Here is a 23,363-nt window from a genome sequence, read left to right on the forward strand (position 1 = left end):
AAGCAGCATGGCATATATAGCAGCATTTGCTATAAGTATGGTCAGAAATTTTGCATATGTACTGTGGTTTTATCTTTTTTGTATCTGTGGTGACAATTTTTTTTTTTTTTTCTGAAGAGATTTACAGTATGGAAAGGATTTTGACAAGTTATCAGTGACCACAGTGTTTAAATTTGATCCAAGGTTTGTGGACTTCAAGCCATCATTAGGACATGACAAGTTTCTAACCATAGTTTTAACATATTTTCATTGGTTGGTATTAATTTGTTTATGGAATTGTAAATTACAATGCACACCCTCATCTTATATAGAATTTGGGCAAACAAGGGTGATAGATAAAAAAAAATGTCCATTTTAGGTGTTGTAGCAGGACTCAGTGTAAAAGTTACTAGTGCGGGACCTTTTAACTCACATGCAGGCAGAAATTGATGGTTAGCATAGAGAAATGAGGGATGGCAAATTGCCTGTAGTGTGCAATAATACTCCAGTAAAAACATTACTATGAGCAAAAAACATTATAAAAATACATGAATACCTTACAAAAATGTAGTTGTAGCTCTGTTATTTTTTGTTATTTCTAAGGGTCAGAAATTCAATCCATTTTGAGTAAGTGCAGCCAACAGATGTACAAAGGACCATCAAAACTGGTCAGTACCTCCAAGTGAAAAAGACAAAGATGTCAAACTTCTAGAGCAGGTCTTCACTGGTTTTAGTTTCAAAAAAAGTATCTGAACAATTTGGGCCATTTTTAATACTTGCTGTTCAAGCCCAATTGTGTGTTGCAGAGAAAAAACATTTGCTCCCTACTACTGCAAGTTTGATGTCTACATGTGAGTAATGCTTCTAAATGCAATGTACATCAGAGTACACAACAGTGCCTATTTTATTTTCTCATTTAACGGCAAGCAGCTCCGGAGTGTAGATCTCACTGTATAAGAGACACTGGGATGAGTCTTTCATAAATGTGTATTCATCCTGAACATAGTCTTATGGCATGGGACACAGTTTGCATATCAGCCTTAAGTAATTGAAAGTGGAACTTAGCATCTCAGCAAAATGAGTGCTTTTAGTAAATAAAATACATGTGATTATGTCAAAAGTGACACCTACATTGCAAACCTTATGTGTAATGGTGAACACCAAATAAAATCTACACAACCCATGTGGCCTCTTGTACCAAAATGCCATATAATTTTTCCAACAAGCAGTATAAAGTAACCCACCACCTTGCTGGTGAAGTCTAAGTTACCAACAACCTTAGACTAGTTTCCCTGGCAGTCAAGGTCACACCATAACTTCATTTGCATGCTTTGTTTGTGCTGTGCAGCTTAAACCACATAGGGAGCCCCTGTACAACTGTTGTATCCCTGTTTTGGGTGGGTGTTAATATAAACCAAAAGTCCTCTGCCATACCTTAATCATTTACAAATATATTTAAGCCTTTTCAAGCAGGGTGAAGGTTTGAAATGCCTTCCTGGTGTAGCATTTCAATTTTTGCAAGTTGGATTTTTGGATAGAATACTTTGCATTTTTGTACCTTGGCCTCTGCTTTACGTATAACATCAATATTTATGAATTTAGCTTGAATTAAGACAAAAGATGTCTTAATGTTTAAACATTGAAAATATTAACCAACCAATTACAAAAAATAAATTGGTTAAACCCTCAGTACTATAGCTATCTGGAAAGATATTTGAATTACCAACATTTAAACTATTGACTTTTACACTGTTTGAGACTGGACCATTACCCATTGCTATTACCATGTTTGTGGAAACGGAATCATTTAGGCTCTTCTCAAGCACTGTGGTATATCTTATGTTCCTTTGGTATATCTCACTGTTTGGTTGTCGCCATGAGTAAACCATTTAAACAGTTATATGACCTAGACTTCAACTTCACAAAAAGCAATGTGCATTAAAATCTTGCCAAACAATATTCTATTGTTTTGTGATAGCTGATTTTATTTTTTTTATTCCTGTACACAAACATTTGAGCTTACTTATTAAAATTTCTGAATTTGAAGTCAACTGGAAAATAAAATATCTACTCATTTAACTCCATCCATTTAATATTCTCAAATGTGTTGCTGTCCATTCTGTCAATAAACAAGACCCCATTTAAATGGTCCATTTCATGCTGGATGATCCGTGCAGGCCACCCATCAGTCTGCCATGAAACAGGCTCTCCTCGTTCATTCAAACCTGCAAAAGCAAAAAAATACAATATCATTTAGGGGAAGAATTCTCTTTACAGTGTGGTTTTCTTTTCTTTGTCCTCTGTGGTGTTGGAGGCAACAACTGGAACTGACAAAATAATAGACCATTAGAAAATATTTTATATTATTAACAAATGTGTTTCTATAGAGCTTTTGTCCATGAGTTATTTAAATAATGTGTGTGTTCCCCTGCTTAGGTACCCTGGAAAATTTCTCAGTGCCTTACTTCTTTGCTGCAGTTTAGTTCACATTTTGCATGATTTGATTTATCAACTTCGATCAATAAAGTGTCTTGCTTTGTTGGTGGCTGGAATAAAGAAGTATTAAGCTGTATAACACGGAGCAGCTCATTGTTTAACCTAAACTGGAAAATGCATTTATTTGAACAGAAAATTATTTTTAATTACATGATAGAAATTGCTATAAATAATGCATTTTTCATTCTATACCTAATTATCCTGGACTATTTCTAAACAAACTTGTTAGTACTGAGATGGACTAAACTGGCCAAGGATACAGTAGACAGTGTGGATGTGTGGTCGAGTATGTAAGGAGATTAACTAGTTGTTCCACTCGGGGCTGGTTCCTGTCTTGTGCCCACTGGTTTGGCGATAAGTTCTGGCACCCTTTGACCCTGACTAGGAAAAGGATTTGATTGATTGATGGATGGATGCAATAAAATTTTTTAAAAAATACATAGGTAATGATAATAACAAGGTTGTGGAGTGACCAAGCTGGGATTTCATAGCAGGTAATTTAAACTGTAAAGACAACCACTGGTTAATACATTTCTCTTATCCTGATTTTACCTGCCTTTCAAGCACAGGATGTTTAATCAATATGGGCTAGAGATGGTGGAACTGTCCAAAAAAACAGGAGACAGAGCTGGAGGTGGCACAGTTAAAGATGTTAAGATCTGCATTGGGTGTGATGAGGATGGACAGGATTAGAAATGAGTACATTAGAGGGTCAGCTCGGGTTGGACGGTTTGCAGACCATGCTGGAGAGGTGAGATTGAGATGGTTTGGACATTTGCAGAGGAGAGATGCTGAGTATATTGGGAAAAGGATACTAAGGATAGAGAGCTGCCAGGCAAGAGGAAAAAAGGCTTAAGAAGTTTATGGATGGGGTGAGAGAGGACATACAGTTGATGAATGTAACAGAACAAGATGCAAAGGACAGGAAGATGTGGAAGAAGATGATCTGCTGTGGCAATCCCTAACGGAAGCAGCTGAAAGAAGAAGAGTTTTTATTTTTGTCCTATCTGATTTCCCTCATATTAGACAAATCAAGTCAATTACCATTTTTCACTATAATTGATCGTTTGGACATTAGTCGCATTATGCATTTGACATTCTTTCAGTAGCCAACACTTTAAAACTAAAAATTAATTAAACATTGCTGCGTGCATATCAATCCAGTTTTAGTTACATCTAACATTTTATAAGTTAGATAACATACAGTACAACCATATTATAAAGGTATGCATCCACTTGCACTTAAAGCTGTTATGTCTCCTTTGTTAGTTTTATAAAGTCCTGGAAAACTAAGGTAAAAATCTAATTAGTGATTACCTGAGATTTCCACTGCATGATATCTGGGTACACAGGCAGAAAATCCAGAAATACTTTCACATGCTTCCCGGAAGGTGATAGTCTTCGAGTCCACGATGCGAATGCTGGGGTTCACAAAGATTTTAAGAGGAAATGAGGCAAGTCCTTTTGTCTTCCTTAAACTCTCTGGCTCTTCATCAACCAAGTGTACTGGATACTCCAGAGCAATTATTTGCAGTGAAACTCCAATCTGAGGGGCACTCAGTCCTATGCAGTCCATCTTCCTCATCACCTTGATCAGATGTTTTATTACATTCTGGATTCTGGAACTTGTTATTTCTGTAGGATCCACTGGAGAAGCCTTGAGACGAAGGACTGGGTCTCCCACTTGGCATATATGTGAATAAGGTGGGGCTGGCGGCTTTAGGACTTTGCGTTTTAGGAACTGCCAGTAGCTTCTCTCTTTGGTTTCACTTGAATGGCATCTAGCTGAGAGATTATGTAACTTGAGTAAATATCCAGAGTTTCCTTCAGGACATAATGTGATGGAGTGTTTTACAGTGCACCTTAATGCAGACAGCCGTAAAAATTGGGAAAATAGTATAGTTCTCATCTCTGTGGGCTAAAAGCAATATTGTATAATTAGTTGAAAAAATATACAACCAAGAAAAAACTTTAGTAATGGAAATTTTATATGTAAAATAAAAGCTCTCACTGTGCTTTACATTCATTTTTGGCATAAAATGTGAAAATCATCCATTGTCACTGACATGCCATTTTCTGCATATGACAAAGGAAATTTGTCAGGAAAGTGCAACTTTAAGATATGTCAAATACACAGTGCTGAACAAATTTTTGAGAAAAAAAAATCACATTTAAAAGCTGCAAATTTTAGAAATTGTCTTAAAATGGGGACCCCTTCTGTGTGACCTCAATTGCTGATTTGAGAGAGGACATTAACACTTGTATATTCTTTTTACATTGCCTGATTACTGTAGATCCCCAATGCCAGTAGGGACATGCCATACAAACTCTGTTTTCCTGCTGCTTGACGTTTTACCAGTTAAGTGATCTTCATAACCATTGTGCTAGACCTAGGGATGAACTGGCATCCCAACCAGAATGACTGCCTCCCACAGCCAGGTGTTTTCCCAATCCAATGAATGGGAGTATCAGTCTGGCATAGCTCCTGCTTGGACAACTGTAGGACTGCATGGGAGCTGTAGTTTAAGAGGGCACCTCTAATGGGATGCTAGGGATGGATTTCTGCCTAGCCTAGAAGTCCTTCCAAAGTGCAGTGTTGTAGCACCAGAAGTACTCCCAGATCCACAATAAAATGAGCTGCTCCATCTCATGTGGGCATGTCAGAGGTGAAAGAAGGAGGGCAAAGCTCACCTGGGAGGAGTGGAGGAAGAAAAAGTAAATGAAAATGAGAGCTGCTTTTTGTGAAGAGACCTATAAGAAGGTATTTTAATTAATAAAAATAGTTTTGTTTGAACCTGGTACTGTGACTATGGAGTTGTGTCTAGGGTGTGGGACTCTGAGTCACCCCCTACAGGTTACAGTGTAAAGGAAAATGTGCAAGCAAAGAAAACAATGTTACAACTTCTCTAAAAATGAGTGAAATAATAAACTAATTCAGTAAGTTGTTAAGCAAAAACTGAATAAACATGTATACCGAAAAAAACTTCCCAGCTGCATTTTCTGCAGGTGATGATGGAAAATTTCATAGAAAGATATTTACTGAACAAACATGATTTGCTGTCTATCATAATGAATACCGGTACAGCCAACAATTTTAGCCTGTGGTATCAAAACAGATTTTTAACTGTCAAGCAGGTACATAATTTAACAAAATTTGAAATACAATTAACCATAGACCCTTCACAACCAACAATTAAGTTTTTAAATATATTGTAAAATTCTATTACAAACATTTATTGCAATCTCCAGAAACATTTTATTACCAGATATTTTTTTTAGCATGACCCACTGCTACACTAATATAGATGTCTTTCTGATTAAATATACATTTTAAAATGTTCTATCTTCTAATTTTTTATCTGTATTAGGCAAACGAATACATGCATCTTAAGCTTGTACTCAGTATCAGGATACGATAACGCCAGACAGCACGATGCCTCGCTCGGGTTAGGCCAGTTTAGGGTTGCCATTTAACCTGTCAAGCACACGTTTGTGATGTTTTAAGAAACAAGTGTATAAGAACGGAAAACACACACACACAGACGGTAAGATCTTTACCTGAAAACTGGGGTTGGGCATGGTGGTCAGATCCACAAAGCTATAAGGCAGTCCCAACAGATTATAGTTAATGTATGAAAATGTTCAGCAATAAACTGAAAAGATGACCCTTGAAACCCATGCCGAGAGGCACACAGGGCCAGCTCTACCATTTAGGTGAAGTAGGCGGTCGCCTAGGTCAGCAAAATTTGAGGCGCAGCTCAGTTGTATTTTATATGATTTGAATAATGTGAATACGGTGTGTCATAACGGCTAATTCGGTCAGCATGGTTTTAGACGAATGTTCCTATATTGGAAAGATTGAAGACCTTTAAGGTGAAAAAAAGACTATAATTTTTTTTTAACTGTTTATTTTTTGTGACATTTATGATATACCCCTGTGTATAATACAGTGTTCGCCTCAAAAAGAATTAAAACACTTTCAAGAATGTCTTCCACAGTAAGAAGCCAGGTTTAAACATGCAGTTTGAAAACCGTTCATAAATATCCTTTTTAGTTTCACTTTCGCAATATGCGCCCCTCGTGTAGACATCCAGACCCTCAGCAGCCTACGCTCGGTGGCTGTGATTACGACCAAAAGATGGACAGTAATGAAATCTTTTGATGCACACATAATGACACTTAGTTGCTGTGTAATATATTTTGAAAGATTTCCGTTCTTTTTGCGCCGCCTTGTGTATGTATAAAATTTCTTTACTATTTTAAAAAAAATTATTTGTATTTTCTTAATTGAATTGTTGATCTATGTAAAGTTGAATTATCGCGATATGATATTTTTACTTATGGATTTCCAAGGGCAGTGAACGCAGTTGTGGAGCCCCATAAACGGCGGTGAAGTCAAGTGACTTGTAGGACTGAAGGACGTCCTTCAGGGCATTTAACCCCAGCACCTAATTATTTGTCATAGTCTATTAAGTGCACAATCGGATACCTGGGGAGGAAGGGAATCTTTTTTGGGGGGGCTTTCTTGTGCATCCCTTACAGTCTATTTCATATCGATATAAAACACTTTACGGATGCTGAAAAGCAAAACGTCACACTGTTTATTGTCACGTCTTAAAATCAGTAAATAAATGAATCTGTATTACGCCTAAAAATCAGTAAATAAATTAATCTGTTTGCACGTTATTCCTAAAATCTTACCGCAGACAAGTTCACGCTTCACAGTCATCTGGTGGTCGGGCCGCCGCTGATGACGTCTGAAAAGCGCGACTCCCTCCTGCATAGGAACGCCTACAGGCAGTGGACCACATTTGCCGTGTGCTTTGAACTGGTGGTGGTACGTGTTTACAGCAGGAAGACTGCCTCTCGGGTTTAACGTAGTTGGACTGTGGCCCAGAGCTGCGGATTAAGACTAAGTACAGTTGCAACGCGACCCTTGGAGTCAGAAAATGAAGATATCTGCGCCCCGTGAATTTCAGTGGCGTTTCTGAATTCAATTCAGTGAATTGGCGCAGAAGGTCACGTATCTCCTTGTCTTCGCGTATCATTGCGCGCCGTTTCACTTTTGATTTATCGCAGGGGTCCCCTGCTCTGATCGTGGAGAGCCGCAGTGGCTGCTGGTTTTCAGTCTAACCGTTTTCTTAATTAGTGACTTGTTTTTGCTGCTAATTAACTTCTTTTGAATGAATTTTAACTGACTTGGTTTTATATAATGTGCCCCCCTTAATTGTTTCATTACGGGAGCGTATTAGGGCCAGGGTGAATAAAAAAAAAATACGGACACAGTGAAGCAAAAAATGGAAATGTCGAGATTAAAGTCGACATGTTGACTTTATTCTCGTAGTTAATTTTGTCAGTAGAATGTCGCAAAGTAAACTTCAACTTAAAATGAATGTTTAATTTAATTGATTTTCTCAAACCCCGTCATAATATAAAGCATTTAATGTGCTACATTAATTCAAGTGTTCCCCGACCCAGTTGATAATCACTACGTGCTTCTTAAATTGGCTTCCTCTTGCACTGAGGAGACGCCGGCAACGATCGCCGCACATACACTTCATGCTATTCCAGCTCAATGAACATTTAGAATACTAAGATAAATACTTGATATTTTTTTCACGATGAAATGCATTAAAGCATTTATTAAACATGAGTGGCGGGGGGCACGGTGGCGTGGCTGTAGTGCTGCTCCCTTGCATTAAGGGGTCCCCAGGTCTGTGTTCAGTGTAGAGTTATGGCAGGTGTGACGAGGCTTTAAAAAACTGGATATAGGAATGGGTACCGCACAGGTTTAACTGAAATATTGTGTAAATGTTGGGTTCGTGATCTGGTGGTCGAAGACACAAACACAGAATTCAATGGCTGTTCTTCTGAGCAGGCCTTTTTTATTGCATGCGTGCTGTCTCTATCTTGACGTACTAAACTCACAGTTCCTATCCTTCCTTTTTCTTTCTCCATATAACCAATTACCACACGATAAACGTATTTGTGAAATTAAAACTAGTTATAAACCTAGATCACAGAGTTTTCAGAACTTAAAAAAAAAAAAAACATCATTATACATGTTTAATTATGCCGTCCATTCAGGGTTGCATCCATATCAGCAAGCATTGTGTGCGAGGCAGGAGTAAATCCTGAATGGGGCACCAGCACATCGCAGGGTGAATATGAGCAACACATACAGTGGCTGGTTCAATAATACATAACAAATCCCACATCCTACATGACTTTGAAAGGAAACTGAAGCACACCGAGTAAACCCACCAGAAAAACATGCAAACTCATGGCAGGGAACACGCAGGGCCCCCTTGCTGTGAGGCAGCAGTGTAACCACTACGCCACCGTGTCCACACATGCTTTAATACATTTAAAGTTCTGAAAACTCTGAGGTCTAAGTTTATAACTAGTTTTAATTTCACAAAGACTTTTATCGTGTGGTGACTGGTTATGTGGAGAAAGAAAAAGGACGGATAGGAGCTGAGGGTTTTGGTACGTCAGAAAAAGAAAGCCCGCTCAGAAGAACATCCATTGAATTCTGCGTTCGTTTCTCCGACCACCACATCACGAACCCAACATTTACACAATATTTCAGTTAAACCTGTGCGATACCCATTCCAATATCCAGTTTTTTGAGCCTCGTCACACCTGCCATAAAGTTCTCTACAATGAACGTAGATCTGGGGCCCCTTAATGCAAGGGAGCAGCACTACAGCCACGCCACTGTGCCCCCCGCCACCCATGTTTAATACATGCTTTAATGCATTTCATCGTGTAAAAGTTACCAAGTATTTATCTTAGTATTCTGAATGTTCATAGAGCAGGAATATCATGAAGTCAATGTGCGGCGATTGCTGCCGGCGCTTCCTCAGTGCAAGAGGAAGTCCGTTTAAGAAGCACATAAAGATTAACAACTGGGTCAGGGAACACTTAATATAAAGTTTTTAATGTGCTACATTAATCTATGATGGAGTTTAAGAAAATCTAGTAAATTAAACATTCATTTTAAGAAAAAGTTTAGTTTGTGACATTCTACTGACAAAATAAACTACTAGAATAAAGTGGAAATGTCGAGAATAAAGTCAACATGTCGACTTTAATCTCGACATTTAGATTTTTTTTCTTCTTCACTGTGTCTTGTGTTTTTTTTTTCTCACCGTGGCCCTAATATGCTTCCGTACTTAATTTCTTTACTGAAATGGCAACCAGACAGAAATTAAATGTGGAGTGAGTGAGCCAACAGAAGACAAACTAAGTCAGTTTCACTCCAACCAGTTGCTCAATTAGGCGCTAATTCATGTTAATTTAGGTCGTTCTTTAATTCAAGCCTTGTTGATGCTCACACTGTGTAATAGCATACATTTCCGAAATGGTTAACTTTGTTAAAAGTTTTGGGGACCTGAGCAGATCAACATTCCTGTGACCTTCATCTTTCCTTATTTTCAGATATTTTGTGATGGACACAGTTTGCTGGTCATGATTGGGCTCATTTTGTGTCTGATTATTGTTTGATTTCTAATTAAGGAAAAAGAAACAATTGAAGGGTCTTCAAGAACAAGACAATTCAAACTAATAAAAAAAAAATCAGCAAAGATAGGTCACTAATTAACAAAAGGGTTAGAATGAAAACGTGCAGCAGCTGCGGCCTACCTGGGCCAGTGTTGGGGACCCCTGATTTATCACATGCTCCGTGCTAAATGTCGTCCTATCTTTCAGTAAACATGCACACGCAGCCACCTCCTGCTGTTTCCTCATGCACATTGATGTCATGATGTCCGTGTTTTAAGGTTGCAGGTGTATGACAGGTGAATGACATGTTATTATTGTTTTACTGGGTTGCTCAGTGATTGACTGCAGACAGTAAACTTTGTTAAAATGTTGTCGAAAAATGCCACTTTTTAATTGTATTTTGCATTGATTCTGTTGATCCTTAAGTGGATTTGCTTGGCATTCCCCCAATTTAACAAATATTATTAATACACATTAAAGAAACTGTTGAATTGTCAGTCAGTCATTGTTCAACCTGCTATATTACAGGGTCGCGGGGGTCTGCTGGAGCCAATCCCAGCCAACACAGGGCGCAAAGGAGGAACAAACCCCTGGGCATGGTGCCAGCCCACCGCAGGTCACATACACACACCAAGCACATAATAGGGACAATTTAGGATGCCAATGAACCTAACTTGTATGTCTTTGGACTGTTGGAAGGAAACCCACATAGGCACGCGGAGAACATGCAAACTCCGCGCAGGGAGGACCTGGGAAGCGAGCCCAGGTCTCCTTACTGCGAGGCAGCAGCACTACCACTGCGCCACCATGCTGCCCCTGTTGAAGATGCAGTTGCTAATTTTTTTTTTCCAAATTCAAATGTACAGTTGCCGTATTATTTGTTTTATTATTCTGGGTGGCAAAAGTGACTCAGGGTTTAGTACAATATTAATATGGCATTATATGGTTTTCCAGACACTATAGTCTGTACTTTACATGTAGCTTAATATAGTATACTGAAAATCAATGTTAAATGGTTCTTGAGTAGTGTAAGGTAGATTTTCATTTTAGATGTCTTTTCTTGAAGATTATTAAGTGGGGAATTTAATGAAAAATTTACAGTCATTAAGGTGAAGAAAGAACTGGAACTGCGTTGTCAAAAGGAGAAAAATGTCCAGCAGTAACATGCATATCAAGTAATAAACAGCAATATGCTTTTGATTTGTTTATCTGCCCACCTTAAGACATGAATAGAAAAGATTTAGCTGTGAGAGACTAGAGTTTTTTATAACGTAGACAATAAAATAGTCCTTACTGCCCCACGTATGGGAAAATATGTAGATTTCAGTGGAAATGCCTGGGTCATGATAATCATGTAAGCATCAAGAGACCTGAGCAACATGCAGCCTTGTTTTATGATATAATGCATTTCATTATCTCTGCTCCCTGATGTCTGCCATAAAACACGTTAAAAAAGTAAAAGAGAGTCAAGTAATCAGTTGACAGTGCTATTGAGATTTTCATAATGAACCTCTCTATTCATTTTATTGTAAAAATGATGCATCATTACATTTAGGTTTAAAAGCAAAACAGAAAAAAAAGGAAGAAAAGACAGTTGTAACATCAGCAGATGTGAGTATTTCAAACATTGTATTTAACAGTGGACCAAAATATTAAATATCATCTTACTGTTCTTATCGGGCACTAATTTACAATCCCAAGCATACAGTTGTAATGGTTAACACATTTTTCTGTAAACTATTATTAGATACATTTTCTGGAGTTGTTTGTAGCTCCTGGCCACATTAGATGTTCAGTCTGGATAAAAGACGCATTCATTTTATTTTACTGATTTTTTGACAGCTCTTTTGAAAAGGATGCAGTTAACATGATTTGTGTTCTGCTGTATATTAATGTAATTATTTGTCGTCCTTTTGTAGTAATGTTCTTCACTAGTATTACTAGTCTTTGAATGGATAGTGAACATGATCCTTCAATCTGGAAAAAAAAAAAGAATTGGTATAAAATTTTGTAAAAAGTGAAAAACATATTTTCAGCACTAAAACAGTATATGCTTTGTACATTATTTTGAGAGAACTATTTTTCAATCCATAATATTCCTCTTAATGCAGTTCTTCAGCATTGCCGTTTATCTTTAAAATTTCCACCTTTGCTGTGGTGGATGACAAGTTGTTCTTCAATAATAATAATAATAATAATAATAATAATAATAATACATTTTATTTATATATCACCTTTCCCATGCTCAAGGCGCTTAACCCTAAGAGCTCCAGTAAGTCTTTGAAAGCCTAAACCCTCACTTAGAAAATATATTTTAAGAAACTAGTCCTGCCAAATCCCAGTTTACATACGTCTCATGATCATTCATAAAATTTACAAAGGGACCTTGGCTCAATGATGTTAGGATTAATTTATCCCAATGTCCGCTACTTTAACAATCGATACGCATGTCAGAGTCAGACGCACAGAAGAGGGCCATAGCAGCTTTGAAGCTGTCCCATCTGCAGAATGGGGAGTTCTTCATTTATGGCTGACTGAGATAGGACAGAGTTTTTGTAAAACAAAAGCTGTAGGTTTACACCTGGTGGACAGCGTTGAGTCACAACACCATAGAGTGAGCTTCCAATGTTAATTTGGCAATACTCAGCTATGATGGTGCAGGGCTTGCTTATTAAATATAACTCCCTGTCAGGCATGAGTAACATGCAATCAGGTGGCTAATTCTCAGTACTATTTAGGTTTTACCACCTACATGAAACCATATGAAGTAGTAAAAGAAAAATGAAAAGCCTGGCAAATAGTTTAACACTTCAAGGCATGGACCTTCTTCGTTAGCTATCCTGTCAACTTGCACATGTAATAAATGTACTTTTCTTACTCTTCAAGAATACATGCCCTCCAGCCTTTGTTCAGACTTTCCAGATTCTTCATGTCTTCTTTATCCAAAGTAAAGTCAAAAATCTGAAATAGCAACAAAGAAGGACATATGAAAAGTGGCAGTATGGCTGTAAAGATTCTGGAAAAAAATAGAAAAATAAAAAGTTATTTTATAGGTAATTCTATTAAAATGGACAGGGAAGACAGCATATATGCAGAATAAAGATAAGTAGCATTCATATTTTACTTTCTCCCTATATAGTACGGGTGAAGATATTATAATTAGGTCAAGGTTTGAGCAGAATTTAACATTTTACACAGCACTTAGCTTGATTTTGAGCTTCTGTGCATTCATAAAATGGCTAGATGGAACAACCAGTTCAAGACTGGGAAAGGATGGAGCCAGTGCCATTAGTATCTATAACAGACGTTTATAAATGGTTTAAATTGTTCTGCAAGTGAACTACACAAATGTTCATGATGAAAAATCCATATCAAGTAAATTTTCAAAAAAAAAAAAAATGAAAATGGACGTCAATCTAAAATTTTGAAATGTAATGGACTATTTTTGACATATGCTTCAAAACATTAGCTGTTATATCAAGTTTTTAGTTGTGTTTTTAATATACCAATGCTTGCATGTCAAGATATATGTTACATTTTTCAAAAATAAAAATTACATATCAGTTTGAATCAGTGACAAATTGTGTATGCTTCAAGTCTTAATACTAAATTGATAAATGAGCGCGTGCAATGCATTGTTGAAATATGTTGCCTTTGCAACATGGAAAGGTGCTGGTCACACTCATCACTGTTACACTCTGTTTGGCACAAACTGCGTGTGCACACACATTTTAATGCATGAAGGTTTGAGAACTGTCATGGTTCCAAACCAACTAAATGACGACTCACAGGCATTATTGCAATCTTATAATTAGAATACAATATATTGTAATAACCGATCAGGTATTATAATGAATTACAATTAGATCCTGGTGTGTTAGCTAATTTCCCCCAAATTCCTCAATTGCCATTTTTGGCTAAAATATTACAAATAATTATTTATAATCAATTGGTTGATCATTTTAACTCCAATAATTAATTTGAGATCTAGAAATCAGGTTTTAGGCATTATTATTGTGTTGAGACTGCCCTCCTGAAAGTATTTAATGACATCTCTCTTATTAGGGTGGGTTGGCAGTCCTTGGCCTCCTACAACTTTCTGCAGCTTTTGATACTATTGAACATGAGATCTTGCTGTTGCGGCTTGAGCATCTGGTGAGAGTTAAAGGGGCTGCTCTTAACTAAGGTCATATCTTACTGGTAGACACTTTTCAGGGACTTTCATTTCCTGTTTTTTGTCTACTGAGCCCATTAAATGTGGTGTTCGTCTATCAACCAAATTTCGTCGTCTGCATGGAAAAAATTAAACAAGACTTGCATAGATGGTCAACCCTTCATCTCACACTAGCTGGAAGAATTAACACTGTTAAGATGAATATTCTTCCTAAGCTCCTTTTTTTATTTCAAAACATCCCAATATACATTAATAAATCGTTCTTTAAGCAATTAGATTCAACAATAACCTCATTTATTTGGAATTCAAAACATCCACGCATCAAAAGAGCGACCTTACAAAGACAAAAGGCAGAAGGCGGCATGGCTCTACCTAACTTCCAGTTTTATTACTGGGCGGCAAATATACAGGCGATAAGAACCTGGACACAAATAGAAGAACATACACAGGCATGGACCGCAATAGAAGTAAAATCCTGCAGTACTTCTTTGTATTCCCTGCTCTGCGCTCCAATAAACACACGTTATCTGCAATACACTAATAACCCAATTGTGCTCCACTCACTTAGAATCTGGAACCAATGTAGAAAGCATTTTAAGACGGAGAAGCTTCTTTCTGTGGCAACCCTGCAAGAGAACCACCTCTTTCAACCTTCACAAACATTTGCAGTTTTAATATCTGGAAAAAATTTGGAATTAACTTGCTTAGAGATCTTTATATAGACAACGTCTTTGCATCCTATGAACAATTACAGTCCAAATTTAACATTCCAGCTACACATTTCTTTCACTATCTTCAAATCAGGAACTTTGTTAAACAGAACCTTCCAGATTTTCCTCATCTTGCACCCTCATCCACGCTGGAAAAAATATTGCTCAATTTTAAGGAATTAGACTCCATCTCTACAATATATAAAATCATTTTACAATCCCTTCCTTTCAAAGATCCAAGAGGACACTGGGAAAATGACCTCTCAATTAATATATCAGAAAAGGAGTGGAAAGTAGCAATGCAGAGAATTCACTCGAGCTGCATATGCGCAAAGCATGCAATTATACAACTTAAAATTATATATCGAGCACATCTGTCTCGACTAAAACTCTCCAAAATGTTTCCAGGGCATGATCCAACCTGCGAACGCTGCAACCAAGTTCCAGCCTCACTAGGTCACATGTTCTGGTCCTGCACCAAATTAACATTATTCTGGACAAACATTTTTAATTACCTTTCAGACAGCCTTGGACTCACAATCCCTCCTAACCCATTAACAGCTGTGTTTGGGGTTCTTCCAGATTGGTTTAAAGTGGAGAAAGACAAACAAACTGTGATTGCATTCACTACACTGTTGGCACGCAGACTTATTCTGATAAACTGGAAGAACCCAAACTCTCCTCTTTTAAGTCAGTGGGAAACCGATGTGTTATATTATTTGAAATTGGAAAAAATCAAATACTCAGTTAGAGGATCCGTACAGACTTTTTACAAAACATGGCAGGATCTAATCAGTAATATTTTAACTTATTAATAGAGAACTTATTAATTTAGGTATTTTTACAAGCCTTAAATTTTACACCGTTTGGCTTGCTCTCTCTCTCTTCTTTTTTTTGTAAAAACTTGATTGCTATGTATTGATTGTAATAAAATTAATAAATAAAAAAAAAAATGTGGTGTTCGTCAGGGATCCATTCTGGGTCCTATTTTATTTTCTATTTATCGTCATCTGATATTTTTAGGAAGTTTAATATTTCTTTTCGTCGTTATGTTGACGTCATGCAGGTTTATATTCTTGTGTGTAACTGTGAAATGAATTGGTTGCACGATTGGCTTGTAGAACTAAGATCCTGGATGGGTGACATGTAAGTACTGATAACTGGTCCTGCAGACAAAACTCAAAATTGGTTTTGAACTTCTTGGCTCTTTTGTGGACCTTTGCAAATCTCATGTTCGGAATCTTGGGGTTATTTTTGATAGTAACCTCTCTTTTGAGAAACAGACACATTCTGTGGTCAAGAGTTCCTTTTTCCAGCTTTGTCTTTTAGCAAATGCCCTTTGTATCTCCTAGGGATCTTGAGAAAGTTTCACATGCTTTTATCTGTTCTCAACTTGATTACTGCAACTCGTATTCTGGGATCATCAAATCCTTGATACGCAGGTTGTGGTTGGTCCAGAATGCTGCTGCCCATTTTTTGGTTAGGACAAGAAATTTTGATTCTATATCTCCAATTTTAGCCTCTTTACACTGGCTGTCTGATAGTTTTAGAATTGATTTTAAAATTTTGCTGCTGGTTTTTAAATAACTACATGGGTATGCTCCTGCCTATTTATTTGAATTGTGTGTTATACACCAGCCATCCAGAGAGTTTAGATCTACGGGTCAGTGGTGTATTGTGGTCCCTCGTCCTAAGTGTAAAACTAAAGAAGACATGGCTTTTGCAGCTGCTGCACCTCGTCTGAGGAATTCTTTACCTCATTACATTAAGGAGTCATCTTCAATCAAACTGTTTAAAACAAGATTGAAGACTCGCTTCTGTTCTCTAGCTTTCCGTGACATTCTTTAATACTAATGGTTCTTTCCTCTTAGTCATTTATTTTGTTTCATTTTAGTGCTGATTTGTCTTGTGTTTTATTGTATTTTATTCTATTTATTTTAGTTATGTTTATTGTACAGTATACTTTATTGTAAAGCCCTTTGGCTACAGCATTACATTGTTTTAAATGTGCTGTATAAATAAATTGACACTGACATAATGTTTGTTAACATGACAAACATATTAAATCTCAGATGTAAGGAATATGATGTTCCTTTTTAAGCCTGTCAATGCACACTTTGAACGAATGTTGAACGTCAAATTAACTTTACCTCTGTACATATTTACACCAAAGAACTTTTTGGTTTTCCATCAGTTTATATCGGTTGCCTGTTGTCATTTCTCCGAGAACTGGTAGGGAAATCAGCAATGTCTCGGCCAAGCTTCACTCAATCATGCCCTCTGTTCTGGAAGCCATTAGTCGATCAGCAAGGCGATACATCGCCTGTTTTCATACGGTGTGGGTGCACATACTTAAAATATAAGATATTTTTGCCAAAATAAAAAGGTAATTTGCAGGAGTTTCTGGTTCTCTTACTGTAGTTTACTGGACACCTATTGCAATAAGGGCATCTAGTGAGAATAAAGCTGCTTTTGTTAACTGTAAGCTGTTACATTATATTAATGCACATGTCTTATGTGATACCAAGATGAGGCTGACAGACATCAGGTCTCTGTGGTCTCATGATTCATTTATTTTGAGGCAAACTAGCTTTCACAGACCTCTGTTTTTCACATGTTCTGTACTATTCATTATATTAGTAATTGTGCTCAGATGCTGGTACCATACGCCCTTCTTGGACCACCAGAACGCAGATTGGGTCTATAATGCTATCCATACATGATCTTGCGCGTCGAGGTGGGGAGTGCAGCCAGATGCTCTTGAATGCAGTAGGCAGGGTCTTGACATGTCAGGAGGAAGGCTGCCCTACCAGCCAATGAACATCTGCAGTATTGTGATTGCATATATTTGAGGCTGATTAGCATAGAGGTGTGTTCACAAACACACATTTAAAAGGCGATTGTGAATTGTAAAGAGCACATTTGTTAACATTTTGCTGTGTGCATATTTTCACAATCGGATCCATGCAAAGTTTTATAAATGTGGCCCCCAGGGCAGGGATGGCGTTCAGGAGTTATGGGATCTTGTGTATGAATGGTGAAAAAAGGAAGCTTGTGATCAACGAACAGATTGGAGCAGCAGCGGCTGTTCTGTGTGTTCTATACCAGCCCATGGTGGTGAAATAGGAGTTAAATCTAAAGACACATCTCTGGGTTTACTGTTTGATCTTCATCCCTGTTCTCGCCAATGGTCATGAGCTGTGAGAAAGGACTGAAGGAATGAGATTGCGAGTATAAGCGGCAGAAATGAGGTTTCTTTGCTGACACTGTGTGATAGGATGAGAAGCTTAGCAAATTGGGGGAGCCTCAGAGTATAATCGCTACTTCTCCAAGTTGTGAGCAGTTAGTTGAGGTGAGTCTCTCTGCTAACTTTTTAATTTCACTGTAAGAGCTGGAATCTATAGCTGGAAACAGAGAGGTCTGGGCTGATCTGCTTGGCTTTCTGCCACCACAACCCTCACCAGTGAAAGCGGATATGAGATAAGATGAGATGTTCTGTAAGCTGTGCAGTAATAGGAAATCCCAGGTGCAGCTTTGCTTATGTCAGACTCGGTGCTTATAAGCATAGCCTTCTTACCAGCATCATAGGACCCCAGGCAAAGTGGTGCACTGGGGCCCCTGTTTTGAGAGCAAAACAGAAGCATACATCAGAAATACCATAGGCCCCTATGCTCCTGGGGTCCCTGGCCAATGCCCTTTGAGCCAATACGTTAAGATGGACCTGCTTGCAAGTATGTACTAATCTGAAAGATGACAAAAATAAAAAGTGCATCTTGTATTAAAAACTGAGAGCCAGATGGTATACTGTGTTCCAGTCCTAACATACAGTCTTAGCAAAAGAATTCCAGCCATTTAAATACTTCTAAAATTGGCAGATTACAAATAATGCTAAAATATATTGTTCCTATTTGTCCATTTATTGCAATCTCACATTTCCAGAAAACAAAATTTATAATTATGCATATTTAAACCCTAGTGGTACAAAAATAATATTTGGTTGTCTCACATTTTGTCACAATAACAGATTGCAGTCTTTCATGTCTTGTGTCTACCTGTTATGTCATGTCTTCCTGTTTTGCTCATTGATCAGGAGTCATTTTTGTACATTCGTCATAGCTACTGTTGCCTTTTTAAATGGCAACTATGCTTAATGGGGTTGGGACTTTCGCAGGGCCATCTTCCACATTTGTCTTTTGAATCAACTCAGGGACACTGCGGCCTTGTGTTTGACATTGTCTTACTGAAATGTGTATCTTCTTCCCAAGCTCTTCTGTATTATTTCCCAGTATTATACCCTGTCCTTTTTCCTATGTCTCTTAACAAGTTCATGAGTTCTGGGGGATGCCCATTTCTAGGCGCTGTCTGGGCAGTATAGTGAAATTCTTTTTTATCTATTGAACTAGTAGTGCTCAGTGGGAGATTAAACATATTGTTTTGTACCCTTTTGTACCTATGACTTGATCTCTTATTTTTATTTGCAGAATCTTCTGTACTCTTCATTTCTAAACCTTTCCTTTAAAAATCCTGTAGAGTAAAGTTTCCTATACAGACTTTTTACCCAGAACAATGTGACAGTGAATTTAGTGATTGACAGGCAGTGACCAATGGCAATGCTTGTGCTGTAAATCCTTGTTAGGGTTACGTAGAGCACAGAGAACTGGTCATATCTGCTAGCAAAAAAACAAAAAATCTACGATTTTTGATGGTAAACAAGTAACATGTTTTTTCAAAATTTCTAACTGCATGCAGCTTTTCAATAAAAAGTATACATGTGAAAATCACCATTGTAATGGTACAACACTTAAAAACTTTAAAAGTAGCTGAATACTTTTACATGGTGCAGTCATTTGACAGGAGTGCAATTTCTTTAATTTCACTACCTTAGTATTCTCCAGAATTTCATTGGGTTTCACACTTTTTGGAATGACAGCGACTCCTCTTTCTATATGATATCGTAGAAGAACCTGAAAATAAAATTGTAGAATTCATTATATTCTTGTTAACTAAACATTCGGTATCCACTGATTCTGTTTTTGAGAGACTTTCAACGTATGCATGTCTGTGGTCTGTGATGGACTGGCATCTTGCCCAGGGTTGCTCTCCACATCCCTGAAATGAGAATTGTGGGTTCACAAAATAGACATATAGATTATTGTTATTGTGTTATTGAAGTGTTATTTCTTTAGGGTAGCATCTATATAAACACCATAAGATGCAAAAAAAGTAAAAATAAAGAATGTTGCCCAAACTAAAAGGGTGTTGTACTGATTCATTTTAATTTTAGATTGCTACTCTGAAACCATACTAAGATGCACTGATAAAATACTTCAGATTTTTAAAGTGCCGTGTATTACAACTAAGATAACAAAAATGTATATTATAATTACACTAAGTAAAGTAGGATGGCACAGTTGCGTAGCTCCCTTGCAGTATGGACACTTGTGTTCATTCCCAGGCTCATCCCTGCATGTTCTCCCCATCATGTCTAAGTGGGTTTCCTCACAAGTAAGGTGAGTTTGCAGTTTTAAATTGGCCCAGTGTGTGTGTATATTTGATCTGCAAAAGACTGGCACCCTGTCCAGGGTTTGGTCCTGCCTTTCACCCTATGCTGGCTGAGATAGGCTCCAGCAACCCATGACAAGACTTAAGTACAGAGCCTTCAGAAAATATTCAGACCCCTTCACTTTTTACACATTTTGTTATGTTGCAGCCTCAATTACTTTCTTCCCTTCTTCCCCTCTACAAGCAAAACTCAATACCCTATAATAACAAAGAAGAATTTAGAAACTTTTGTAAATTTATTAAAGATAAAAGTTGAAATAGAAGTTACAGACCATTTATTCAGCACTTCATTAAAGAACTTTTGGCAGCAATTACGGCCTGGAGTCTTCTTGTGTCTGACACAACAAGCTTTGCATCCCTGCATTTGGGAATTTTTCTGCCATGCTTCTCTGAAGATCCTGTCATGCTCTGTCATGTTGGATGTAATCTGTTGGTGGACAGCCATTTTCAGTTCTCTCCAAAGTTGTTTGATTGAGTTCAAGTCCAGGCTCTGGCTCGGCCACTCAAGAACATTCTAAAGTTGACACTGCTGTGTTGTCTTTACTTTTGGCTTAGGGTCACTGTCCTAGTGGAAGGTGAACCTTTGGCCCAGTCTGAGGTTGAGAGTGTTCTGTTGCAGGTTTTCTTTCATTGAAGATATCTCTGTACTTTTGCTTTGTTCAGCTTTCTCTCAACTCTACCTGTAGCCTCCATTCTACTGATATACCGTGCATCCGGAAAGTATTCACAGCGCATCACTTTTTCCACATTTTGTTATGTTACAGCCTTATTCCAAATTGGATTAAATTCATTTTTTTCCTCAGAATTCTACACACAACACCCCATAATGACAACGTGAAAAAAGTTTACTTGAGATTTTTACAAACTTATTAAAAATAAAAAAGTTGAGAAAGCACATGTACATGAGTAGTCACAGCCTTTGCCATGAAGCTGAAAATTGAGCTCAGGTGCATCCTGTTTCCCCTGATCATCCTTGAGATGTTTCTGCAGCTTAATTGGAGTCCACCTGTGGTAAATTCAGTTGATTGGACATGATTTGGAAAGGCACACACCTGTCTATATAACGTCCCACAGTTGAAGTCAAACGAATTGTCTGTAGACCTCCGAGACAGGATTGTCTCGAGGCACAAATCTGAGGAAGGTTACAGAAACATTTCTGCTGCTTTGAAGGTCCCAATGAGCACAGTGGCCTCCATCATCCGTAAGTGGAAGAAGTTCGAAACCACCAGGACTCTTCCTAGAGCTGGCCGGCCATCTAAACTGAGCGATCGGGGAAGAAGGGCCTTAGTCAGGGAGGTGACCAAGAACCCGATGTTCACTCTGTCAGAGCTCCAGAGGTCCTCTGTGGAGAGAGGAGAACCTTCCAGAAGGACAACCATTTCTGCAGCAATCCACCAATCAGGCCTGTATGGTAGAGTGGCCAGACGGAAGCCACTCCTTAGTAAAAGGCACATGGCAGCCCACCTGGAGTTTGCCAAAAGGCACCTGAAGGACTCTCAGACCATGAGAAACAAAATTCTCTGGTCTGATGAGTCAAAGATTGAACTCTTTGGTGTGAATTCCAGGCGTCACGTTTGGAGGAAAGCAGGCACCACTCATCACCAGGCCAATACCATTCCTACAGTGAAGCATGGTGGTGGTAGCATCGTGCTGTGGGGATGTTTTTCAGCGGCAGGAACTGGGAGACTAGTCAGGATAAAGGGAAAGATGACTGCAGCAATGTACAGAGACATCCTGGATAAAAACCTGCTCCAGAGCGCTCTTGACCTCAGACTGGGGCGACGGTTCATCTTTCAGCAGGACAACGACCCTAAGCACACAGCCAAGATATCAAAGGAGTGGCTTCAGGACAACTCTGTGAATGTCCTTGAGTGGCCCAACCAGAGCCCAGACTTGAATCCGATTGAACATCTCTGGAGAGATCTTAAAATGGCTGTGCTCCGACGCTTCCCATCCAACCTGATGGAGCTTGAGAGGTGTTGCAAAGAGGAATGGGCGAAACTGGCCAAGGATAAGTGTGCCAAGCTTGTGGCATCATATTCAAAAAGACTTGAGGCTGTAATTGCTGCCAAAGGTGCATCGACAAAATATTGAGCAAAGGCTGTGAATACTTATGTACATGTGATTTCTCAGTTTTTTTATTTTTAATAAATTTGCAAAAACCTCAAGTAAACTTTTATCATGTTGTCATTATGGGGTGTTGTTTGTAGAATTCTGAGGAAAAAAATGAATTTAATCCATTTTGGAATAAGGCTGTAACGTAACTAAATGTGGAAAAAGTGATGGGCTGTGAATACTTTCCGGATGCACTGTACATTCCACAGCATGTTGTTGCCACCACCATTGTTTCAGATGGAATGGTATACTACACAGGTGATGAGCAGAGCCTGGTTTCCACTAGATATGATGCTTAGAACTGAGGTCAGACAGTTTAATCTGGGATTTATTAGATCAGAGAATCTTGCTTTTCATAGTGTGACAGTCCTTTAGTTGCCTTTTTGCAAATTCCTAGTGAGATTACATGTGTTGTCTGGCCACTCTTCAGTAAACACCAGATTACTGAAGTGTTGATTGTCCTACTGGAAGTTTCTTCCATCTCTACTCAGGTTCTCTGGAGCCCAGACAGAGTAATCAATGAGTTCTCTGTCACCTCTTTTACCATTGCTCTTCTTTCCCTGATTGCTCAGTTTTGTTGGGTTGTCAGCTCAAGAAAGTTGAGGTTGTTCCAAACTTTTTCCATTTAAGAATTATGGAGGCCACCATGCTCTTTGGAGCCTTCAATGCCATAGACTTTTTTTTGCAGTCTTCCCTAAATCTGTGCCTTGACACAATGCTGTCCCTAAGCTCTGCAAGCGATTCCTTCGACCTCGCAGCATGGTGTTTGCTCTGATACACCTTGTCAGCTGTGGGACCTTCTATAGACCGGTGTGTGTTTT

General features: G+C 38.2%; 2 protein-coding genes across 2 annotated transcripts in view; both read right to left on the reverse strand.

Annotated features, from left to right (window-relative positions):
• Window positions 1–96: 96 nt before the first annotated feature.
• On the reverse strand, window positions 97–7,581 carry pdf (peptide deformylase, mitochondrial). Its single transcript, XM_039763460.1, has 3 exons — window positions 7,177–7,581; window positions 3,793–4,393; window positions 97–2,204 (listed from the first exon to the last, which is right to left on the reverse strand). Exons 2-3 carry the CDS (start codon window positions 4,382–4,384, stop codon window positions 2,047–2,049), a joined length of 750 nt encoding a protein of 249 aa, XP_039619394.1. The 5' UTR covers window positions 4,385–4,393; window positions 7,177–7,581; the 3' UTR covers window positions 97–2,046.
• Window positions 7,582–11,459: 3,878 nt separating this feature from the next.
• zgc:56622 (uncharacterized protein LOC326033 homolog) overlaps window positions 11,460–23,363 on the reverse strand; it is a 43,193-nt gene continuing 31,289 nt past the window's right edge. The window contains exons 8-10 of the mRNA XM_039763461.1: window positions 19,746–19,829; window positions 12,860–12,942; window positions 11,460–11,958 (exon numbers count right to left, since the gene is read on the reverse strand). Of these exons, the coding sequence (XP_039619395.1) occupies window positions 11,922–11,958; window positions 12,860–12,942; window positions 19,746–19,829 (204 nt within the window). The 3' untranslated portion in view covers window positions 11,460–11,921. The remainder of the gene's footprint in view (window positions 11,959–12,859; window positions 12,943–19,745; window positions 19,830–23,363) is intronic.

Source organism: Polypterus senegalus, chromosome 9 (genome assembly GCF_016835505.1).
Source record: "Polypterus senegalus isolate Bchr_013 chromosome 9, ASM1683550v1, whole genome shotgun sequence".
Taxonomy (NCBI): Eukaryota; Metazoa; Chordata; class Cladistia; order Polypteriformes; family Polypteridae; genus Polypterus; species Polypterus senegalus.

Coding starts and splice junctions, on each gene's coding strand:
- pdf (XM_039763460.1), bottom strand. CDS start 4,384: ATGAGAACTATACTATTTTCCCAATTTTTACGGCTGTCTGCATTAAGG. Junction 2,205..3,792: donor TCATGCAGTGGAAATCTCAG/GTAATCACTAAT, acceptor TTGCTTTTGCAG/GTTTGAATGAACGAGGAGAG.